The 25989-nt window shown below is 43.2% G+C and overlaps 1 protein-coding gene across 1 annotated transcript in view; it reads left to right on the top strand.

Moving 5' to 3' along the window:
- LOC124795835 (facilitated trehalose transporter Tret1-2 homolog) overlaps window positions 1–25348 on the top strand; it is a 190039-nt gene extending 164691 nt beyond the window's left edge. Inside the window, exons 6-7 of the mRNA XM_047259918.1 lie at window positions 15206–15532; window positions 25022–25348. Coding sequence (XP_047115874.1) covers window positions 15206–15532; window positions 25022–25348 — 654 coding nt within the window. The remainder of the gene's footprint in view (window positions 1–15205; window positions 15533–25021) is intronic.
- The last annotated feature ends 641 nt before the right edge of the window (window positions 25349–25989 follow it).

Here is a 25989-nt window from a genome sequence, read left to right as displayed (position 1 = left end):
CCTCACAGGTTCCACTGTGCTCTCCTTTGATTTTATTTTTGCACTTACAATGTTTTGATAATATTGCAACCTCTATCACTTTTTCACTATCACCACAAGTAGGAGCTACAACCCCATTCAGGGATTTGTGACCCTTCTTTTGCCAGGAACCATCTAATGCCACTACCAAATCCCTAGAACCACCGTTCATTTCTACAGACTCCTCCACTGCTTCCTTCATGGTTTTCAAAGCCACATATTCAACAGAGGATCCTACCAGTTCACAGTAGTACCCAAATTTGCTTGGAGGCGATGGCAAGTTCATAATATCACAAACCAGTTTACCAGCAGCAGACCATTTTCCAATGGATCGACGACCATACACAAGTCGAACATTCACATCAAACAGTCTAGATCGTCCATTTTCACCAAAGAGACTGGCATGTGAATTGTAGAAAGTCACTTGATACTTGCAACATACACAGATTATCTTCATCTCACAAGCTAAACCAAAGCGCTTTGTTATCTCTAGTCCCACTCCTACACTTGAATACATTTTGCACAGAACACTTTCTTTCAGCACAGAAGATAATGATCCAATATTCAGTACTTCGTTAATATCATCACTGGCACTAACATATTCACGAAATCTGTCACTTCCACCAGTCAGCTTCTTGCTAGAAGATGTCACAGGGCTATGGCCGGCCATGTGTTGCTTAGCAGAAAAACGCACTGTTTCAGTAACTGTAGTATCGCAACTTCGTATTAGTGTTAATTTTCTTCTCCCTGCATTCTCCCTCTTATTATATACATGGTTACTAAAACGTGGCATCGTAACCAGAACAACGCTTTACACAAGAAGTATAACACTACCAACAACAGGCGCAACACTGAACTAATTCGAAACGGTAAACAGCAAAGAGACGATGTTCCGCGCTCTTAGCGCTTTATTTGTCACAGAAAACAATGCAGCCAACCCTTCCACACTCGCTGTATGCGTAACATAAGGCGCTGTATGCGTAACAGGCCGAGAAAATCCCAAGCAGTTCGCCAGGAAGTCACGAGAGGGTGTTAGATGCATTCAGCGGCCGCCCATTTCCTCTGCAGGCGTGGGGGAAAATGGTAATAACTCCACTTCTAGGGTGAGTAGAACAATAATTCAAAGTTTACATTAAAGAGAAATGTTCCAAATAATTTTCGGTAGCAAAAAAAATCGTAATTTTTTGGATTTGACCACCTCCGGCTCCTCTTAATTATGCTTTCCTGTTTGCACCATCAAGAGAACTAGCGCCGCATACTAGTAAATCAGTTGCTTTTCTACCATTTGCTGGCAGTATTTCTTCATAAACTTCCAGAATTCTCAGATAATACTATATCAAGAGTGTTATTTTGCCTTAGGCCAAGACTAGAGCCCTGTCTGTATCTGTTAAAGACGATTTGGGATTGAGAAAGCCTGGAGTTTATAAAATTTCCTGTTATTGTGGAAAGGCCTATAATGGACAGACTGTTTGCACAGACTATGACCGATATGTGGAACATCACCGTCATATACGTTTGTTCCAGCCTGAAAAATCTGCTGTCCCGAGCAATGTCTCAATGAAGGGCATAACATGTCGTTTAAGAAGATGCAAATCATTGATCCGGCTTCTCGTTACTGTGATTGTGTGCTCAAGGACCCATCGAAATACGATTATCTGATGACATTGTTAGACAGAGATAAAAGTGTAACGTCGCGAGTTAATGCGTGATATCATTCGTAGCTATAGAGCCTGCAGTCCTATCAATGAGTGATGTACACCTGCTTCTAACACAACGTGTGAATGCGTCAGCTTGTCACTTCCAACAACTGTATATTCATGCCGCCTATGAAACTAAATAAACTATATTAAATATTATTCAATCATTTTCCAAATCGGTACACTACCTTTCGTTATTCAGAAGAAGATTATGTAAAAATTGCAACCTTATACTTATATTAGTCAAAAAACCGACACTTAGGGAACTAAATGCAGTTAGGAAATATAATAGTTTATATTTCGGTATAATTGGAAAACATAGACAGAACTCTCAGTGTGATAATTAATCAACTCAGATTTTCATATTAAAAATTTAATTATTTTTCGTTTTCGTAATACAAAAATCAGACAAAACTATTATTCGTGTCTAATATTGTTGACAGAATAAATGTCAGTGAATGAGAGTGTGTACGTGGGACATTCGTCAGATTTAAATATTGCATTGTGTACCATCTTAAGTAACCTGCAAGAATTACACAAGCCTGTTGTGGGAAAATGATCCGAGGGAAATTACCCACTTTGCTGATGACTTTTGTCTAGGTGTGATTGCTATTGTAACAGAGCACCCAGAAAGTCAGCTGGAGTAAATTCTATATCTGAAGTATATTTCCAGATTTATTGCCTTTTCGTTTTCGTTTATTAAACATTACTTTAATATTTGTATATCACGATGACGTAGATGCATCTGTATGTAAGGATTGGTGCAGGCCAGTTTTGGCATGAGTATGATTATGAGCGAGCATTCTGACAGGCAGCGAGTATTGTTAGCCAATCACAATTGAGATGGTTCCCACTCGTTACCTAATAATTATACAGGGAGTGAGGCCACAAGAAGGGATTCTCCCACCAGCGTTGAATTCGGACAATCATGTTATTAGTGTGAGGCAAAATAATGTGTAAAATGAAGGAATATCGAGTTCTTCGCGTTTGATACATGTCGTGTCTAACGCTGATGTAGTTACGGACAGTTTTGTGAAGTTTGGAAGTTTTAGAACTATATTATTGGAATGATACCCGCGTGTGAAAATTTGGCCTTCATAGTATCCGTGTGGCAATGCTGCAGTATTCAACCACTGAGCATTTGTTGGCGAGCAGTTCCTCTTTTGTGAAATCCTCAAGAATGACCGAATGTAATAACTCATGTTTGTAGTGAAATTAATGAGTGTCAGAACGTTGTTTAATTAGGGTCAGGTTTTGACAGTTTTCTGGCTGCTATGCATGTGAAATGAGTGTACGAATTGTGAACGTGATGAAAATAGCCCATAGTTTAAATGTGGACTGAATAGTACCGTTTCTTCGGCTATATGGACAAAATAAAAAATTTTGTATGGAAATTTCAAGATTCAATTTGCTTTTTGTGACAGAAGTAACGAATAGCTGGTAGCGGAAGTTATCTAACAAACGGGAACTGCTGAAAAATCCACTATAGAACGTTATAGTAAATTGTTCTCCAGGTACTATTACACTCCTAGAAATGGAAAAAAGAACACATTGACACCGGTGTGTCAGACCCACCATACTTGCTCCGGACACTGCGAGAGGGCTGTACAAGCAATGATCACACGCACGGCACAGCGGACACACCAGGAACCGCGGTGTTGGCCGTCGAATGGCGCTAGCTGCGCAGCATTTGTGCACCGCCGCTGTCAGTGTCAGCCAGTTTGCCGTGGCATACGGAGCTCCATCGCAGTCTTTAACACTGGTAGCATGCCGCGACAGCGTGGAACGTGAACCGTATGTGCAGTTGACGGACTTTGAGCGAGGGCGTATAGTGGGCATGCGGGAGGCCGGGTGGACGTACCGCCGAATTGCTCAACACGTGGGGCGTGAGGTCTCCACAGTACATCGATGTTGTCGCCAGTGGTCGGCGGAAGGTGCACGTGCCCGTCGACCTGGGACCGGACCGCAGCGACGCACGGATGCACGCCAAGACCGTAGGATCCTACGCAGTGCCGTAGAGGACCGCACCGCCACTTACCAGCAAATTAGGGACACTGTTGCTCCTGGGGTATCGGCGAGGACCATTCGCAACCGTCTCCATGAAGCTGGGCTACGGTCCCGCACACCGTTAGGCCGTCTTCCGCTCACGCCCCAACATCGTGCAGCCCGCCTCCAGTGGTGTCGCGACAGGCGTGAATGGAGGGACGAATGGAGACGTGTCGTCTTCAGCGATGAGAGTCGCTTCTGCCTTGGTGCCGATGATGGTAGTATGCGTGTTTGGCGCCCTGCAGGTGAGCGCCACAATCAGGACTGCATACGACCGAGGCACACAGGGCCAACGCCCGGCATCATGGTGTGGGGAGCGATCTCCTACACTGGCCGTACACCACTGGTGATCGTCGAGCGGACACTGAATAGTGCACGGTACATCCAAACCGTCATGGAACCCATCGTTCTACCATTCCTAGACCGGCAAGGGAACTTGCTGTTCCAACAGGACAATGCACGTCCGCATGTATCCCGTGCCACCCAACGTGCTCTAGAAGGTGTAAGTCAACTACCCTGGCCAGCAAGATCTCCGGATCTGTCCCCCATTGAGCATGTTTGGGACTGGATGAAGCGTCGTCTCAGGCAGTCTGCACGTCCAGCACGAACGCTGGTCCAACTGAGGCGCCAGGTGGAAATGGCATGGCAAGCCGTTCCACAGGACTACATCCAGCATCTCTACGATCGTCTCCATGGGAGAATAGCAGCCTGCATTGCTGCGAAAGGTGGATATACACTGTACTAGTGCCGACATTGTGCATGCTCTGTTGCCTGTGTCTATGTGCCTGTGGTTCTGTCAGTGTGATCATGTGATGTATCTGACCCCAGGAATGTGTCAATAAAGTTTCCCCTTCCTGGGACAATGAATTCACGGTGTTCTTATTTCAATTTCCAGGAGTGTATTTATTCACGAGGAGCATCTGGTTTCTTGAATGGGGCAAGTTTTGAGTTTAGGTTCTCATGTTTCTTAATAATGTTGGAAAACATTTTTTCCTTGACAGAAACAAGGAGGTGATGTATCACATACAGTAACGGAGTGAGTGGACAGAATATGTTCACTGTCGAGCTAGCCGACTGCAGCACAAAGTCATTTGTCTTCCGTTCTTCTCTCTTCACAAAAAATAAGTTTTCTATGCCTTGTCCTAAACCAGTCATGAACACAAGGTCAACAGCTGACCTGGCTATGTTAGTAGGTGCTGAATGAATGTCAGCGATACTATATGTGCTAATCATTCGCCAAAGTGAGACGTTCAATTCCAGTGAATAGCATAATGTATACTATACTTCAGTTGTACAAACAGGAAATGAAATAAAAGTGCCCAGTAACTTGGTGTTATCGCATTGTGCACAAAATTTGAAAAACCGTTATTTTTTGATGAATTGTAGCGCCCTTGGTATTTGGTGCAAAAAATGTTGTACTTATTTGTAGAGAATGAGGCGTTCTCATAAAAAAGAAATAGATGCCAAACTGCCAGGAGGACAAGAAAAAGATTTTTTGAATAAACTGAAAAAGGTCTGAAATATTTTTACGGTTTTTAAAACTACAGAATGTTTAGCCAACGTAAGCTTTGTTATCAAAACTTATTTTCCCAACTTTTCCTACCACGTGAAGGAGTCATAAAATTAAAATCTGCTACCCCACCTTTTATAAAATAATGGCTTTTCTTCCTACATTTTGACTGTATTATAAACATTTGGGACAAGACTCCTCAATTCTCTTTCTCTAATAGTTTCCAAGTTATGTATTAAAATTCTAGCAGACTTTATGAATACCCTGTACAATGTCTGATCCAAGCTATCCGGGCACACCTACATAATGTGGATTTGACCATTAAATGTCACTAGAGGCGGACCTACCGGTGTACTAGAAGGTTGGGAGTATTGTGCTGTAACAGCGGAATGGGTCGCTCAGGAAAGCTCAGTGAGTTCGCAAGTGGAGTAGTCATTGGATTTCACTTGGGTTTCCAATCCATCTGAGACATTTCAGTGCTTGTGAAACTGACCAAGCCAATTGCCGATGATGTGGCTGGGAAGTGGAAACACGAACGAACAACCATAGATAAACAAGGACCAGGAAGATATTACCTACTGACGACCAGGGACTGTCGAGCACTGAAGAGGATGGTGGTGCAAAAATCGCCTGAAACGAGTGGAAGGAACCACTCGTGAGTACCGATGTGTTACCAGAAGTCTAACTAGCGCAGTGACCGTACGTACGGCGTAAAAATGAATGGGTACAATAGTCGAACAGCTCCTCATAAAGCCACACATTTCCGTACTCAGTGCTAAGCGGTGCTTCAGATGATGTAAGGAGCGATTCCATTGGACAGTGAATGACTGGAAACGAATGATTTGGAGTGATGAATCACGTTGTACTTTGCGGCAATCCGATGGAAGTGTTTGGTCTTGGCGAATACCTGAAGAACTTTACTTGCCATCATCTGTAGCGCGAAAAGTGAAGTACACGCGAGACGATATTATGTTATGGGGGTTGATTTTCGTAGTTAGGATGTGCTATCATTGCGCATAAGAAAACGCTGGATGAGGAAGGATATCAATACATTTCACAGCATGGTGTACTACGTGCTATACGGGAACAATTTGGAGCTGGTGATTGTATCAGCGTGGTAAAGCACTCTGCCATTAGGCAGCATCTGTCAGGGAATGGTTTGTGGACAGTAACCGTCCTGAAATGATCTCCCAAAAGTCTCGATCTGAACCTTAAGAACAACTTTGGGACGGGGTGGAACATCGAGTTTGTTGCAGACCCCAGTTTTCAGTATCACTGTCTCCTCTGGTTTCGGCTGTTGAAGAAAATTTGGCCGTCATTCCTCTAAAGACATTCAGACACCTCATTGAACGTGACTCCAGAAGAGTCCAAGCTGTCATAATAATGTCCAAATAAGTGTGTCACTAAATAGTAATCAAAACTTCCTCAGTCCCATGTTCGAAACCCGCACCGTTTTAATTTTGAATAAAATTCATCAGAAATGGCGGATGAAGAATTCCGGCATAAGAAGTTACCCTCATCCAGCTAAAACTTGTCAAAGCGGGCGAGGGTGTGAACAGAGAGCCAGGGCACTCTCTTGCCCTGGGAGAGGGAAACTGCCCCCAAAGGCGGAAGTACCAGCAATGATCAACGGCATGAGAACACTGAAGGCAGTGAATACCACAGCACTAAAAACCGATAATGTGTATCCACACGACATGTGGCCTCTAATTGTAAAAAAATCATGATGATCTCTCCACTGACAAAAGATTTCGGGCTAGTCCACCATTCGGATCTCTGGGAAGGGATGCCAAGTGGGAAGTGACCATTAGAAAAAGATCCAATAACCAGCGAAAGCATATCGTTCTAAGAGTTGGGGTCTGGAATGTCAGAAGTTTGAACGTGGTAGGGAAGCTAGAACATCTGAAAAGGCAAATGATAATGCTCAATCTAGATAAAGTGGAGGCGGGGGATCAGTGAAGTGAAATGGAAAGAAGACAAGGATTTCTTGTCAGGCGAGTATATCAACAGCTGCAGAAAACAGTGTGACGGTAGTACGATTCGTCATGAGTAGGAAGGTATGGCAGGGAGTTACTATAAACGGTTCAGTGATGGGTTGCTCTTACCAGAATCGACAGCAAACCAACATTGACAACAATAGTTCAGGTATACATATCGACGTCACAAGCCGAAGGTGAAGGGTTAAGAAAATGGAAATTAGGATATTTGTGGTAAGGTCTTATGAAACAAAACTGCTGAGGTCATCGGTCCCTAAGTTTACACACTACTTCATCTGGCTTAAACTAACTTACGCTAAGGCCAACACACCCACGCCCGAGGGAAGACTCGAACCTGTGACGTGAACCGTGACAAGACGCCTGAGACCACACTGCTAACCCGCGCGGTTGCATAAAGAAAATATGTGGGAATATTGAACTGATAATTCAGTACACAAAGGGACAATACAATCTAATAGCCATTGGGGATTGGAAAGTGGTTGTAGTAGAAGGAGTAGAAAAAAGAGTAACGGGAGAATGTGGGCTTGATACTTGAATTGAGAGAGAAAAAACGCTATTCAGTTTTGAAATAAATTTCAGCTGTAATAATGAATTCTCTGTTCAAGAATCACAGGACGAGAAGGCACACTTGGCAAAATCCGAGATACATTGGAAGATTTCAGTTATATTGCATCATGGTCAGGCAGAGAATCCGAAATCAATACTCGATTGTAAGGCGTACTCGGGAGCAGACAGACTCAGATCACAGTTTAGTAATGATGAAGAGTAGGCTGAAGTATAAGAGACTAGTCAGGAAGAATCATTGTGCAAAGAAGTGGGATACGGAAGCGCTAAGGAATGAAGAGAGACGCTTGAAGTCTCTCAGGCTGTAGATACTGTGATAAGAAATAGCGCAAAAGCTCTTTAGTTGAAGAGGAACGGACATCTCTAAAGAGGGCGGGAAGTGCACTCACAGAAGTTATTGAGAAAAACGTAGGAAACTGCGAAGAAACCATGGGTAATAGGAGAAAAACTTCAGTTCATCGATGAGAGAAGGAAGTGAAAAATGTCCAGCGAAATACAGGAATTCAGAAATACAAGTCACACAGGAATTAAATAAACAGGGAGTGCGGGGAAGCTTATACAATATGGCTGAATGAAAATTGTGAATAAATCTAAGAAGAAATGATTGCCAAAGGACTGACCCAGCATATGAAAAAGCCAAACCATCTTCTGGAGAAGTTAAAAACGATAGTGATAACATTAAAAGTGCTGTGGGAATTCCGCTTTTAAATGCAGAGGAGAGAGTGGATAGGTGGAAAGTGTACATAAAAGGGCTGGTACCTAGTATTAAAATTGGAATATGAAAAAGCTTTTGAAGACTTTAAATCAGTTTATGCATCAGGGACAGATAACATTCCATCACAATTTCTAAAATCGTCAGGGAAGTGGCAACAAAAAGACAATTCACGTTGGTATGTTGAACGTATAACTCTGGCGAAATAACCATCTGACTTTCGGAAAAACATTACCCAAACAATTCCGAAGATCGCGAGAGCCAACATGTGCGAGAAGTATCGCACAATGAGCTTAACAGCTCATGCATCCAAGTTACTGACGAGAATAGTGTACAGAAGAATGGAAAATAAATCTGAGGGTCTGATAGGTGATGATCACTTTGACTCTAGGAAGGGTAAGGGCTCCAGAGAGATAGTTGTGACGTTGCTGTTCACACTGCAAACAACACCGAAGAAAAATAGAAACGTATTCATAGGATTTTTTGACCTGGAAAAAGCGTTCCACAGTGACAAATGCTGCCAGACATTCGAAATTCTTAGAGAAATAAGAGTAAACTATTGGAAAAGACAAGTAATATACGATATGTACTCGTACAAGAACAAAAGAGGAAACAATAAGCATGGAATGCCAAGAAGGAAGTGGAAGGATTAAAAAGAGTATAAGATAGGGATGCAATCTTTCTCCCTTTCTGTTCAGCCTGTACGTTGAAGAAGCAATGACAAAAAATAAAGAAAGGTTTAGTGGTGGGATTAAAATTCAAAGTGAAGGGATATCAGTGTTACGATTCGCATATGGCATTGCTGTCCCTAGTGAAAGTGAAGAATTATCGGTTCTGCTGAATGGAGTGAACAGTCTAATGAGTACAGAATATGGTTTAAGAGTAAAGCAAGGAAAGACGATGGTAAGCATCAGAAATAAAAACTCAGAGAAATTGACATCAGGATTAGTGATCACGAAGTAGATGTAGTTAAGGAATGTTGTTACATCATTAGCAAAATAACCCAGTACGGACGGAGCAATGAGGACATAAAAAGCGGGCTAGTACTATCACGAAGGACATCCATAAGCAAGCGAAGTCCATTGATATGAAACCGGTCTAAATACGAGGGCTATTCGGAAAGTAAGGTCCCATGGGGAGCGAAACGGAAATCACAGTGAAAAACCGATGGAGCTTTGCTCAGATCTACATCTACATCTATATTTATACTCCGCAAGCCACCCAACGGTGTGTGGCGGAGGGCACTTTACGTGCCACTGTCATTACCTCCCTTTCCTGTTCCAGTCGCGTATGGTTCGCGGGAAGAACGACTGTCTGAAAGCCTCCGAGCGCGCTCGAATCTCTCTAATTTTACATTCGTGATCTCCTCGGGAGGTATAAGTAGGGGGAATCAATATATTCGATACCTCATCCAGAAACGCACCCTCTCGAAACCTGGCGAGCAAGCTACACCGCGATGTAGAGCACCTCTCTTGCAGAGTCTGCCACTTGAGTTTGTTAAACATCTCCGTAACGCTATCACGGTTACCAAATACCCCTGTGACGAAACGCGCCGCTCTTCTTTGGATCTTCTCTATCTCCTCCGTCAACCCGATCTGGTACGGATCCCACACTGATGAGCAATACTCAAGTATAGGTCGAACGAGTGTTTTGTAAGCCACCTCATTTGTTGATGGACTACATTTTCTAAGGACTCTCCCAATGAATCTCAAACTGGTACCCGCCTTACCAACAATTAATTTTGTATGATCAAATCGTTCCGCACGCATACTACCAGATATTTTACAGAAGTGACTGCTACCAGTGTTTGTTCCGCTATCATGTAATCATACAATAAAGGATCCTTCTTTCTATGTATTCGCAATACATTACATTTGTCTATGTTAAGGGACAGTTGCCACTCCCTGCACCAAGTACCTATCTGCTGCAGATCTTCCTGCATTTCGCTACAATTTTCTAATGCTGCAACTTCTCTGTATACTACAGCATCATCCGCGAAAAGCCGCATGGAACTTCCGACACTATCTACTAGGTCATTTACATATATTGTGAAAAGCAATGGTCCCATAACACTCCCCTGTGGCACGCCAGAGGTTACTTTAAAGCCTGTAGACGTCTCTCCATTGATAACAACATGCTGTGTTCTGTTTGCTAAAAACTCTTCAATCCAGCCACACAGCTGGTCTGATATTCCGTAGGCTCTTACTTTGTTTATCAGGCGACAGTGCGGAACTGTATCGAACGCCTTCCGGAAGTCAAGAAAAATAGCATCTACCTGGGAGCCTGTATCTAATATTTTCTGGGTCTCATGAACAAATAAAGCGAGTTGGGTCTCACACGATCGCTGTTTCCGGAATCCATGTTGATTCCTACATAGTAGATTCTGGGTTTCCAAAAACGACATGAAACTCGAGCAAAAAACATGTTCTTAAATTCTACAACAGATCGACGTCAGAGATATAGGTCTGTAGTTTTGCGCATCTGCTCGACGACCCTTCTTGAAGACTGGGACTACCTGTGCTCTTTTCCAATCATTTGGAACCTTCCGTTCCTCTAGAGACTTGCGGTACACGGCTGTTAGAAGGGGGGCAAGTTCTTTCGCGTACTCTGTGTAGAATCGAATTGGTATCCCGTCAGGTCCAGTGGACTTTCCTCTGTTGAGTGATTCCAGTTGTTTTTCTATTCCTTGGACACTTATTTCGATGTCAGCCATTTTTTCGTTTGTGCGAGGATTTAGAGAAGGAACTGCAGTGCGGTCTTCCTCTGTGAAACAGCTTTGGAAAAAGGTGTTTAGTATTTCAGCTTTACGCGTGTCATCCTCTGTTTCAATGCCATCATCATCCCGGAGTGTCTGGATATGCTGTTTCGAGCGACTTACTGATTTAACGTAAGACCAGAACTTCCTAGGATTTTCTGTCAAGTCGGTACATAGAATTTTACTTTCGAATTCACTGAACGCTTCACGCATAGCCCTCCTTACGCTAACTTTGACATCGTTTAGCTTCTGTTTGTCTGAGAGGTTTTGGCTGCGTTTAAACTTGGAGTGAAGCTCTCTTTGCTTTCGCAGTAGTTTCCTAACTTTGTTGTTGTACCACGGTGGGTTTTTCCCGTCCGTCACAGTTTTACTCGGCACGTACCTGTTTAAAACGCATTTTACGATTGCCTTGATGTGTTAGGCGGAGACTCTAGTATTGCCGTCGATTACGTCACGTCGCTCTTTCCAGTTATGAGCGCACACTGAGCCCGTAAGGATTCATAGGACAACAGTGTCTGGTGTGAGACTTAGTCTGATGTCAAGCAGCCACTTAACATATCTGTCAGACGTTTCCTTCTGCACGACAATTCTCGGCAGAACTCTGAAGGGGCAATGAAGTTGTTCCTGCAGTGTTTTCGATGGGAAGTGTTTAATCATCCATAATAGAGTCCGTAATTGACTCTCCCTGAGTGTCATCTCCGCTCAAATGTACCTTTGGCTATGAAGACAATGTTTTGACTTAGACTACGAGCTGTAGATCAGCTTAGAGAATTGGCGGAAAGCACAGGCAGCTTTCTTCTACGACAAGCGTATCGGGAAGTTGGTACAACGCTAAGACAGATGTCTAAATCGGAGCGGCGACTATGTAGAGATGTAGCCGTAAGGTGTAGCAAATAAAACATTTTTCATTTTTACAGTGGTTTCCATTTTTCGACCGATCAGACGTTACTTTCCGAATAGGCCTCGTATGACAAAGAAATTTATGAGAATGTACGTTTGGAGTACACCGTTGTGTGGCACAGGAACAAGGACTGTGGGGAAACCGGAAAAGAAGAGAACCGAAGCATTTGAGATGTGTTGCTACAGAAGAATGTTGGGAATTAGGTGTACTGATAAGGTAAGGAACGAGGAGGACCTCAGCAGAATAGAAGTGGAAAGAGATATCTGGAGAACACTGACAAAAAGAAGGGACGAGGTGACACGAAATCTGTTAAGATACGAGGGAATAGCTTCCATGGCTCTAGAAGGAGCGGTAGAGCATAAAATCTGTAGAGGAAGGCATAAGTTGGGATACATGCAGCAAATAATTGAGGACGTAGGTTGTAAGTACTACTCTGAGACGAAGAGGTTGGCACAGGAGAGGAATATTGCAGAATTCGAATCGAGAACAGCTGCCAACATCAGTAACGTAGAAGTAAATATCCTCGGAGTAGTGAAGCAACTCAAATCAATTAATAAAAGCAAGTCTTCTGGTCCAGACTGTATACCAATTAGGTTTCTTTCGGAGTATGCTGATGCATTAGCTCCATACTTAACAATCATATAAAACTGTTTGCTCGATGAAAGATCCGTACACAAAGACTGGAAAGTTGCACAGGTCACACCAATATTCAAGAAAGGTAGTAGGAGCAATCCACTAAATTGCAGGCCCATATCGTTAACGTCGATGTGCAGCAGGATTTTAGAACATATATTGTGTTCGAACATTATGAATTACCTCGAAGGAAACGGTATTGACACATAGCCAACATAAGTTTAGAAAGCATCGTTCCTGTGAAACACCACTAGCGCTTTATTCACATTAATTGCTGAGTGCTATTGACAAGGGATTTCGGATCGATTCCGTATTCCTGGATTTCCGCAAAGCTTTTGACATTGTACCACACAAGCGGCTCGTAGTAAAATTGCGTGCTTATGGAGTATCGTTTCAGTTATGTGACTGGATTTGCGATTTCCTGTCAGAGAGGTCACAGTTCGTAATAATTGACGGAGAGTCATCGAGTAAAACAGATGTGGTTTCAGGTGTTCCTCAAGGTAGTGCTGTAGGCCCCTTGCTGTTCCTTATCTATATAAACGATTTGGGAGACAATCTGAGCAGCCGTCTTCGGTTGTTTAGAGATGACGCTGTAGCTTATCGGCTAATAAAGTCATCAGAACATCAAAACAAACTGAAAAACGATTTAGAAAAAATATCTGAATGGAGAGAAAAGTGGCAGTTGACCCTAAATAATGAAAAGTGTGAGGTCATCCACATGAATGCTAAAAGGAAGTCGTTAAACTTCGGTTACACGATAAATCAGTCTAATCTAAAAGCCGTAAATTTAACTAAATACCTAGGTATTACAATCACGTACAACTTAAATGGGAAAAGACACATAGAAAATGTTGTGGGGAAGGCTAACCAAAGACTGCGTTTTATTGGCAGGAAACTTGGAAAATGTAACAGAACTACTAAGGAGACTGTCTACACTGCGCTTGTCCGTCCTCTTTTAGAATACTGCTGCGCGGTGTGGGATCCTTACCAGGTAGGACTGACGGAGTACACCGAAAAAGTTCAAAGAAAGGCAGCACGTTTTCTATTATCGCGAAATATGGGAGAGAGTGTCACAGAAATGCTACGGGATTTAGGCTGGAAATCATAATAAGAAAGACGTTTTTCGTTGCGACGGAATCGAATCACCAACTTTCTCCTCCGAATGCGAAAGTATTTTGTTGACACCGACCTACATAAGGCCGAACGATCACCACGATAAAATAAGGGAAATCAGAGCTCGTACTAAAAGATGTAGGTGTTCATTCTTTCCTCGCACTATACGAGATTGGAATAATAGGGAATTGTGAAGGTGGTTCTATGAACTCTCTGCCAGGCACTTGAATGTGATTTGCAGAGTATCCATGTAGATGTAGATGTACAGGGTGATCAAAAAGTCAGTATGAATTTGAAAACCTAATCACGGAATAATGTAGATAGAGAGGTAAAAATTGACACACATGCTTGGAATGACATGGCGTTTTATTAGAACCAACAAAAAAAAAAGTTCACAAAATGTCCGACAGATGGCGCTGGATAGCAAAACATCAGTCACTGCTACCGTGACGGGTGAGAGGTACGCCGATATGTTACAGAATCGCATCATCCCCAGCCTGGCTGATAAACACCTGCTGGAACGTACGATGTTTATGCAGGATGACGCTCCACCCCATATTGCTAGACGCGTGAAAGCTATGTTGCGCGCGTCGTTTGGTGACGAACGTGTGCTCAGTCGCTACTTTCGTCATGCTTGGCGTCCCAGGTCCCCAGACCTCAGACCGTGCGCTTATTGGCTTGGGTTTACCTGAAGTCGCAAGTGTATTGTCATCGACCGACATCTCTAGGGATGCTGAAAGACAACATCCGACGCTAATGCCAGACCATAACTCCGGACATGTTTTACAGTGCTGTTCAAAACATTACTCCTCGACTACAGCTATTGTTGAGGAATGATGGTCGACATATTGAGCATTTCCTGTAAATAACATAATCTTGGCTTTGTCTTACTTATGCTAATTATTGCTATTCTGATCAGATGAAGCGCCATCTGCCGGACATTTTTGAACTTCAGTATTTTTTTTGTTCTAATAAAACCCCATGTCATTCCAAGCATGTGTGTCAATTTGTACCTCTCTATCTACATTACTCCGTGATTTATTCAGTTTTCAAATTTATACTGACTTTTTGATCACCCAGTAGATATAGATGTAGAATTCGTAACGGGCTGCACGAAACCAGTCAGGACAATGATGACTTAAAAAAAGGAAAGAAAATGTGTCCTGGTACTTGTGATCAGATGTTGTGTAATTTTGGGAATCATAAAGTGTTTTCCTGCTAAGAGCACGGGTTGACAACCGCGAAATGCGCTGCTGCAGGTGTCGCTGGCTGTGTCTGCGCTGGTGGCGTTGTGCGGCTGCGACTCGCTGCTGTCGTCCTCGACTATCGCCCTGGCGGACAGCGGCAGCCCGCTGGAGCCCGGTCTGTCCGCGACGGCAGTGAGCGCCGTGCGGGCGGCGTCGGCCGGCGCCTGCCTGCTACTGGTGGAGCGCCTGGGCAGGCGGCCGCTGCTGTTGCTCTGCTTCGGCGGCTGTGCCCTCTCCTCCGCGGCCATCGGCGTCTACTTCTACCTCAAAACATACAGCAGCCCCCAAGTCGTGGCCAGCATCTACTGGATGCCTCTGACGAGCCTTCTTCTCTTTTGCGTGAGCTAACTGCTTGTGAAATCGTTGTTGTTGTTGTGGTCTTCAGTACTGAGAATGGTTTGATGCAGCTCTCCATGCTACTCTATCCTGTGATAGCTTCTTCATCTCCCAGTATTTACTGCAACCTACATCCTTCTCAATCTGCTTAGTGTATTCATCTCCTGGTCTCCCTCTACGATTTTTACCCTCCACGCTGCCCTCCAACGCTAAATTTGTGAGATGCCTCAGAACACATCCTACCAACCGGTCCCTTCTTCTTGTCGGGTTGTGCCACAAACTCCTCTTCTCCCCAATTCTCAATTCTATTCAATACCTCCTCATTAGTTATGTGATCTACCTATCTAATCTTCAGCATTCTTCTGTAGCACCACATTTCGATAGCTTCTATTCTCCTCTTGTCTAAACTATTTATCGTCCATGTTTCACTTCCATACATGGCTACTCTCCATACAAATACTTTCAGAAACGACTTCCTGACACCTAAATCTGTACTCAAAATGGCTCTGAGCACTATGGGACTCAACTGCTGTGGTCATAAGTCCCCTAGAACTTAGAACTACTTAAACCTAACTAACCTAAGGACAGCACACAACACCCAGCCATCACGAGGCAGAGAAAATCCCTGACCCCGCCGGGAATCGAACCCGGGAACCCGGGCGTGGGAAGCGAGAACGCAACCGCACGACCACGAGATGCGGGCTAAATCTGTACTCGATGTTAACAAATTTCCCTTCTTCAGAAATGCTTTCCATGCCATTGCCAGTCTGCATTTTATATCCTCTCTACTTCGACCATCATCAGTTATTTTGCTCCCCAAATAGCAAAACTCCTTTACTACTTTAAGTGCCTCAGTTCCTAATCTTATTCCCTCAGTATCACCCGACATAATTCGATTACATTCCATTATCCTCGTTTCGCTTTTGCTAATGTCCATCTTATATCCTCCTTTCAAGACTCTGTCCATTCCGTTCAACTGCTCTTCCATGTCCTTTGCTGTCTCTGACAGAATTACAATGTCGTCGCCGAACCTCAAAGTTCTTATTTCATCACCATGGATTTTAATACCCAATCCGAATATTTGTCTTGTTTCCTTTACTGCTTGCTTAATATACAGATTGATAACATCGATAGGGGCTACATCCCCGTCTCACTCCCTTCCCAACCACTGCTTCCCTTTCGTGTCCCTCGACTCTTATAACTGCCATCTGGTTTCTGTACAAATCGTAAATTGCCTTTCGCTCCCTGTATTTTACCCCTATCACCTTCAGAATTTGAAAGAGAGTATTCCAGTCAACATCGTCGAAAGCTTTCTCTAAGTCCACAAATGCTAAAAACGTAGGTTGGCCTTTCCTTAATCTTTCTTCTAAGATAAGTCGTAGGGTCAGTATTGCCTCACGTGTTCCAACATTTCTACGGAATCCAGACTCATCTTCCCAGAGGTCGACTTCTACGAGTTTTTCCATTCGTCTGTAAAGAATTCGTGTTAGTATTTTGCAGCTGTGACTTATTAAACTGATAGTTCGGTAATTTTCACGTCTGTCAACACCTGATTTCTTTGGGATAGGAATGATTATATTCTTCCTGAAGTCTGAGGATATTTCGCCTGTCTCATACATCTAGCTCACCAGATGGTAGAGTTCTGTCAGGACTGGCTCTCCCAAGGCCGTCAGTAGTTCTAATGGAATGTTGTCTTCTCCCGGAGCCTTGTTTCGACTCAGGTATTTCAATGCTCTGGCAAACTCTTCACGCAGTATCATATCTCCCATTTCATCTTCATTTATATCCTTCCATTTCCATAATATTGTCCTCAAGTACATCGCCGTGGTAAGGACCCTCTATATACACCTTCCACCTTTCTGCTTTCCCTTCTTTGCTTAGAACTGGGCTTCCAACTGAGATTTTGATATTCGTACAAGTGGTTCTCTTTTCTCCAAAGGTCTCTTTAGTTTTCCTGTTGGCAGTATCTATCTTACCCCTAGTGAGATAATCATCTACATTCTACATCCTTACATCCTCTAGCCATCCCAGCTTATCCATTTGCACTTCCTAACGATCTCATTTTTGAGAGGCTTGTATTCCTTTTTGCCTGCTTCATTTACTGCATTTTTATATTTTCTCCTTTCATCAATTAAATTCAATATTTCCTCTGTTACCCAAGGATTTCTTGTTAAATCAGCCTCTAGAAATCTGTGTACATACGTGTATCAGCACACATATTCGCGGATATCCGAGGTAATACATTGTGGTTCATAAAATAAAGGGAGTTATATGCACTGGGTAGTAGAAATCGAGGAGGGGAAGGGAGATAAGGAGGGCATTCGGCTTGAAATACACCCTAGGTCAGTCTGCTCCAAGTAGTGACTGCGTCAGTATCTTTGATTTTCTAAATCGCTTCTCACAGATCTTGTTGTGACACACGATGTGACAAAAGATCGAACAAGCTATGCAAAAGCTGATCCAAAATGGTTCAAATGGCTCTGAGCACTATGGGACTTAACATCAGAGGTATTCACTCCCTTAGAATTTAGAACTACTGAAACCTAACTGACCTAAACACATCACACACATCCATGCCCGAGGCAGGATTCGAAACTGCAACCGTATCGATCGCGCGTCCACTCCGGCCGGCTCAACTAATCCCAATAGTGCCTTTTCTATTGCTTTCGTATATATCAAGATGACATAACGTACTTAACCCTTTCACTGCCAATATTTTTTTGGAGGGAAAGACAGTTACGTGTGGCTATTTTACACTAAGGTACACTGAGATAGCGATATGCATATATACACTACTGACCATTAAAATTGCTACACCAAGAAGAAATGCAGATGATAAACGGGTATTCATTGGACAAATATATTATACTAGAACTGACATGTGATTATATTTTCGCGCAATTTGGTGCATAGATCCTGAGAAATCAGTACCCAGAACAACCACCTCTGGCCCTAATAACGGCATTGATTCGCCTGGGCATTGAGTCAGACGGAGCTTGGATGAGGTGTACAGGTACAGCTACCCATGCAGCTTCAACACGATACCACAGTCCATCAAGAGTAGTGACTGACGTATTCTGACGAGACAGTTGCTCGGCCACCATTGACCAGACGTTTTCAATTGGTGAGAGATCTGGAGAATGTGCTGGCCAGGGCAGCAGTCGAACTTTTCTGTATCCAGAAAGGCCCGTACATGACCTGCAACATGCGGTCGTGCATTATCCTGCTGAAATGTAGGGTTTCGCAGGGATTGAATGAGGGTGGAGCCACGGGTCGTAACACATCTGAAATGTAATGTTCACTGTTCAAAGTCCCGTCAATGCGAACAAGGGGTGATCGAGACGTGAAAGCAATAGCACCCTATACCATCACGCCGGGTGACACGCCAGTATGGTGATGGCGAATACACGCCTCCAATGTGCGTTCACCGCGATGTCGCCAAACACGGATGCGACCATCGTGATGCTGTAAACAGAACCTGGATTCATCCGAAAAAATGACGTTTTGTCATTCGTGCACCCACGTTCGTCGTTGAGTACACCATCGCAGGCGCTCCTGTCTATGATTCAGCGTCAAGATTAACCGCAGCCATTGTCTCCGAGCTGATAGTCCATGCTGCTGCAAACGTTGTCAGCTGTTCGTGCAGATGGTTGTTCTCTCGCAAATGTCCCCGTCTGTTGACTCAGGGATCGAGACGTGGCTGCAGGATGCGTTACAGCCATGCGGATAAGATGCCTGTCATCTCGACTGCTAGTGATACGAGGCCGTTGCGATCCAGCACGGCGTTCCGTATTACCCTCCTGAACCCACCGATTCCATATTCTGCTGACAGTCATTGGATCTCGACCAACGCGAGCAGCAATGTCGCGATACGATAAACCGTAATCTCGATAGGCTACAATCCGACCTTTATCAAAGTCGGAAACGTGATGGTACGCATTTCTACTCCTTACACGTGGCATCACAACATCGTTTCACCAGGCAACGGCGGTCAACTGCTGTTTGTGTATAAGAAATTGGTTGGAAACTTTCCTCATGTCAGGAAGTTGTAGGTGTCGCCACCGGCGCCAACCTTGTGTGAATGCTCTGAAAAGCTAATAATTTGCATATCACAGCATTTCCTTCCTGCCGGTTAAATTTCGCGTCTGTAGCATGTCATCTTCGTGCTGTATCAATTTTAATGGCCATAAGTGTACAAATGGCGGTAGTTTCGCGTACGAAAGGTAAAAAAGCGCAGTGCATTGGCGGAGCTGTCACTTGTCATCGGGTGATTCAAGTTAAACGATTTCCGGCGTGATTATAGTCACAAATCGTGAATAAAGAGACTTTCAACGCGGAGAATGGTAGTAGGAGCTAGACGAATGGGACATTTTATTTCGTAAATAATTAGGGAATCCGATACTCGGAAATCCACAGTGTCAAGAGTGTGCCGAGAATATCGATTTATAGGCGTTACTTCTCACTACAGACGGCCTTCACTTAACGACCGAGAGCATCGGCTTTTGCGTAGAGTTGTCACTGCTAATAGACAAACAACCCTGCCTGAAATAATGGCAGATATCGATGTGGGGCGTACGACGAACATATCCTTTAGGACAGTGCGTCGAAATTTATCGTTACTGGGCTATGCCAGCAGACGATCGATCCGAGTTTCTTTGCAAACAGGAGTACATCGCCTGCACCGTCTCTCCTTGACTCGTGATCATATCGGTTGTACACTACACTACTGGAAAATTGTGGCCTTGTCAGATGAATCCCTCTTTCAGTTGGTATGAGCTGATGGTAGGGTTCGAGTTTAACGCAGATTCCACTAAGTCATGGACCCAAGTTCTCACCAAGGCACTGTGCAAGCCGTAAGCCTAGCTACCGATGACCTCAGCAGTTTGGTCCCTGAGAACTTACCACAAAGTTTCATGTCAATATATTTTCGGAGAGAAAGATATAAATGTTTTGTTATTTTAACTATTGTCATAGTCAGAGGTAACAACATGAAGAAAATATTTCCCGTCATTTTGTTTTTGTAACAAGAGAAACCATGGCTCATACATCGTTGCTCGTAGGTACCTTCATGATTTCAAAGGGAAACTGCGTCAAACTACAAGATACGCAGAAAAATTGCGTGTATCAGAGCATTTCGCCAAGTTTGTAACTCACATTACATGTGCTCACTGTGGGCACCGTTCGCGCTGAGGCAGACATGAGTACGCGCATGCAGTCATTGGCACCATTTGTCTGGGAAGCCATGACAGCAGCCCACTTCACATATCTGTTGATCCGTTACCTATCTACAAACGCGAACTAATACGATGCGACGGTACAGAGCAGAGTGTCAACAGTGAAACTTGAAGAATGCTGCAAACCATTGGCAGCCTATCTGTTACTAGTGGAACATTGGTACTTAACAATAACCTGCAGTGATTTTCTGATATACTGTCTTCGGACGCTTACATCCCAATGGCAGTGAAAGGATTAAGGAATGCAGGGAACTGCCATCAGCTAGCCACACCTATGAAACGTGGATCATGTGGCTGAGTTGTTGATTCTGACCGTCGAATGAGTGTTAGGCACTGAACCTTCAAAATCCTCTGTGCATACCGTCATTAAAAGAGATCTCAACATGGAAAAGGTGAGCGCGAAGCTGGTCCCCTAAGTTTTGACAGACGGTCAGAAAAGAAGGCAAGGACGAACAAATCAAAAGCGATGACAATGTTTCATGTCTTTTCCAGACTTGGTTCCGGAAGAGTCCTTTTTCTTTCCGGAGGTTAAGACTGTTTTCATTGACACTGTCGACGGCGATGAGGTAGTCAAGGCTACCGTGACGACCGCTCTTTTACGCGGTTCCCACCGAGGTTTAGAAGACTTCTAAATATTAGTAATTATATCTCGAATATCTTCTTTTATGACAACACTTGCTTTATTTTGTGAACGTGCCCTGCATTCGTTTTGCGGAAGATAGTTTTCTATAAAGCAGGTATGTCTGTTGTATTCACAATACTAATTTTTAGTGTCGATATAATGATTTTGCTTATTCTTGCATTACAAGCGATCGACACTAATGACTAGCATCCTTTAAGTCGTTGTTGCTAGCTATTCGTGATGTAATGCCGCTACATTGCCTAGAACGCGCCGCGTCTTGGAGATGGTTGTTGTATCTGTAAGGGTCAAAGGGAGATCCCCATAGTTACGCACACATCCTGCTTCTGTCGTACCAGCAACTTCTTACGTCTCAGTCATTTCTCTTTCGATTACCTTAACACAGTTCACTTAGGTGTTTACCGAAAGCTGCCGCAAATTACATGAAGCCTGTTCTATGTCATCCCATTCATCAGATTCTTCGTTTCGTGCTATTTATGTATCATGATCAACATACATGATATTCTATATAAAATCAGTGAAGCTACCGACATTTCTCTTAAACTGCTTCCACATATGTAGAATGAAAATCTTATTACATTGAGAAGTGTAGCACGTTTACATCTCCAAGACAAAAATAAAAATATTGCCCTCAGCAATAGGGCTGGTTGAAAAATATTGGCGGAATATTTCAGAAACCGCCTCAATAGTGATGAACTCACAGAAAAATGGAATTTAGCCCCTCGGCAACAACAAACCCTAACTCTGAACCTCCCACTACTGTGAGACTTCAGGAACCTGAACGTGAAATGTCAACAAAAATGCTATATTGTCTCTCCAAAATATTTTTGAAGACCTCTGGGTAAATGAAAGAGTACCAGATGAATGGGAATATGTCCTCAAGCACCCACTCCACAATAAAGGCTTCAAAGCAGAGCACAAGAACTACAGAGGGATCTCACGCGTACATGCAACATACAAGATATTTTCTAAAGTTTAACTTAACAGATCAGAGCCACAAACAGGCTATCCATTTCAATAATACCAAACGGGATTCAGGAAAGGAAGATCCACCCGCAACAAAAATCCCAAACTTCATAACATCATGGCGTGCCAGAAATTAAGAACAAAATAATATGTTGTCACTTCCATTGGCTTTCGAAAAATAGAAGGCCCAATATGGCGGAAATCCCTCACTAACATTCTGAAAGAACTAAATCTAGACAAGACATCCACAAACATAACCAGATAAACTGTTTTCAAGACATATTTCAAATTTACATTGATGGAAGTACTCTTTGACTGTTTTGAGATAAAAAAAATGTTCGGCATGGAGATGGACTCTCCCCTCTGCTATTACTGTGCACAAGAAAAAGTACTCATAGACTGCAACATGAATATCAATAGTGTAATCGGACTAGGAACAAAAAACAAAGGCACCAGAATTAGATGCCTAGCCTTTGTAAACGATACGGCCCTAGTAGCCGAGACTTGGAAGAAGCCAAAGAAGAGACTGTCGAACTACAAAAACAAGCAAAAAAATTGGCTCGAAATCTCCTTCGGAAAGACCAAAGTCATAACAACGATAAAATCCCGCAGAAACGTCTTTAAGTAGGAGAACAAGGCATACAAATATCTTGAAGAATGGATTTGTTGGAATGCCGTAAAGAAATATGCAATGGAATCTAGAAGATTTAAGTTTCATGTGGCATTCCAAAAACATGGTTCAAATGGCTCTGAGCACTATGGGACTTCATATTAGGTCATCAGTCCCCTAGAACTTAGAACTACTTAAACGTAACTAACCTAAGGACATCACACACATCCATGCCCGAGGCAGGATTCGAACCTGCGACCGTAGCAGTCCCGCGGTTCCGGACTGAAGCGCCTAGAACCGCACGGCCACCGCGGCCGGCTGTGCCATTCCAACTATCCACAAACATTTCCCGCTCATGGACTGCAAAAATAGACACTATAACACAGTAATCATAACGGAAGCCTTATACGGAGCCGAAACACCGTTTATCACAAACGATGGCCCAGTTGAAAGGCTGGAAATAAAAGAAAGGGAGCTATTAAGAAAATTCCTAGGTCCAAATTCCATAAGAACAAACTAATCGACATCAGAAGCGAAACCCTTTACCAAACAATCGAATATCCATAATGAGAAAAATAACAACCGATTTTTATGTACACGTATTCGGAAATGACACAAATAGACTAATCATAAAAGTTTGGCAACATCTGCAAAGAAATTGTATAAGGAAACTGGGAAGGAAAGAAAGAGATGTTCCAACTCAATATCAAAATAAAACGAAAGATCAGAATCTGTAAAAGAGAGAGGAAAGCAAGATCAGAAAGTATTTAACGACAGTGGGCTAATGTATATCAATGAACATTAAAAATTGTTCGATGTTACGTACCTCAAGGTGGTGTTAAACGAAAGAACGAGAAGACAGTCAAGGGAAGTAAATAATGAAATGAAAATAAGTTCCTCATGGAACTAGACGAACTTGAATATGTTTTATAGTAATTCTCCAAAAGCTCAACTCATCTATTTTTAATTTTTGTTTCAGTTTTCTGACTGGTTTGATGGTGCCCATCACGAATTCCTTTCGTGTGCAAGCCTCTTCATTTCAAAGTAGCACTTGCAACATACATCATCATTTATTTGCTGGATGGGAGCCTAATCTATGCAGGCATATAATCCGACCTACATCTCCACTATTAAACACTAGACGGGTATCACATGCAGATATCTTCACGACATTAGAGGATACACACTGTTTGTGGACAACGCATCCGTAGGAGGTGATTGTAGCTCTTATTCGTATTTTGTAATCCCGCATGCACAAATTTTTTTCAACAGTTCAGGATTGGCTAGGTATCTGAAAGTTGACTTATAAAATTTAAAATAGCAAGTGGCAAGCCTTTCTTATAACTTTACGGCTTTCTAATGGCTTCTGCCAAAAAAGATATTTATAAGATGGTATGCCGCAGTGGAAGTGCTGAGGATACCCATCTGCAGAACTTCTGTGAAAGTGTATTTCCCACACTGCTTGCACAATACGTACATTCTCCCTGACGGCTTTTTAATGTGTGAAATTCTTTCTCTGCCAATAAGTAAGCATCTCTAAGTGGCTTTCGACGTTCTAACTTTTTGCTCTTCATTTCTTTCTTCAATTTTCTAAATGCATACGCAGTTGGTTTCAATGGTGTGTCCAAAACAAGAACACAAGAAACGGCTAGCTTAAAGAAAGTGTGGATCACAGCGCCGAAATACGGAGCATGGCAGACGCAGACGGCCGTAGAAGATTTCTTAAAACAAATTTCTATGCAGACTTAGGTTATGCAACTTTAAGATATCTTTGTAGAGGCATCAATCCAATAAATTAATAAATAAAAACAAATCTAAATTTTTCTCTATTTAGCCCTACATTTGCTCATAATACGATGACCAGTATTTGTCTGGGAAGCTTAAGCCCTCACTGTTTACCGTGACCGTCGTCAAAGGTTCGTTCCGATAAGGACCAAATGTGGTAACTATTCATTTCTGCATTCCTGTGGTGGCAGGATTAGCCAGCGGGAGCACCTGTGTGTACCTTCTAAATTAAAAAGAGCCGTATTACCTTGCTGCAGGTGTCCTTCGACATGGGAGGCTACCCGCTGGTGTGGGTGCTGCCGAACGACCTGATGCCGGCGTCAGCGCGGGCCCTGTGCAACTCGTGCGTCTCCGTCGTGAGCTCAGCGCTGGCCTTCGCCCTCACTAAGCTGACTCAAGGCGTCTCAGATGCTGGAGCGCCTTTCGCGCCCTTCTGGGTCTTCGCTGCTTGCGCCTTGGCTGGGTTGTCCTTCACTTGGTATTTTATTCCCGAAACCAAAGGTCGCTCACTGATGGATATCTCCTCCGAGATGAACGTCAAAGCGCTTGGACGCCCACTGGACAAACGTTATCACTGTCTCTAGGAAATGCTGAGGCAATTTTAGCTGTTCTTGTACCGAGAGAAAGTGACTGCTTCAGAGAAATTAATCCAGGTCAGCGAAGGGAATGTCACTGCTTTACCTGAAACGGAACCGTCCAACTTTCAGCTATTTTAATAACTTCGCTTATCCCTGCTAAGATTTTATGGACCCAGGTCACTGCGGAAAATTACGTATGACTACACCGTAGCTACTCATGTCAAAACCATCGTACACACTTGTATACTGATTTCTTTTTTGCATTGAAAGTGGTGTCGGTGAGTAATCTGATGCAGGTATTTTTCTATTGCCTTGAATAGCAGTCAGTAGTCCACAGTGGGCTGGATATGGTTCCCACTATATCATGAGAGAAGACGGTCTGGTTTCAGCAGTAGGTGTAACTTAACTCTTAAACATCTCAGCGCATTTTATTCGAGTCAACTTTAATAACCTGTAAAATAGAGGAGCACATAAAATATGTCTGCCCGAACCACTGCTGCTAATGCAGGAACAGATGGTAGAATTCATTTAAACTATTATGTGGAAAATGCTAGTGAGTAAAATATTGGTTTCTGGTTGACCTCGGTACTACATGACACATCATTCATTAGAATTTTTGTTTGTGTCCCCTACATTAAAATCACTAT

Source organism: Schistocerca piceifrons, chromosome 4 (genome assembly GCF_021461385.2).
Source record: "Schistocerca piceifrons isolate TAMUIC-IGC-003096 chromosome 4, iqSchPice1.1, whole genome shotgun sequence".
In the NCBI taxonomy this organism is placed as follows: Eukaryota; Metazoa; Arthropoda; class Insecta; order Orthoptera; family Acrididae; genus Schistocerca; species Schistocerca piceifrons.
The sequence above is the reverse complement of the archived record's forward strand: the minus strand, read 5'-3'. Positions and strand labels throughout refer to the sequence as shown.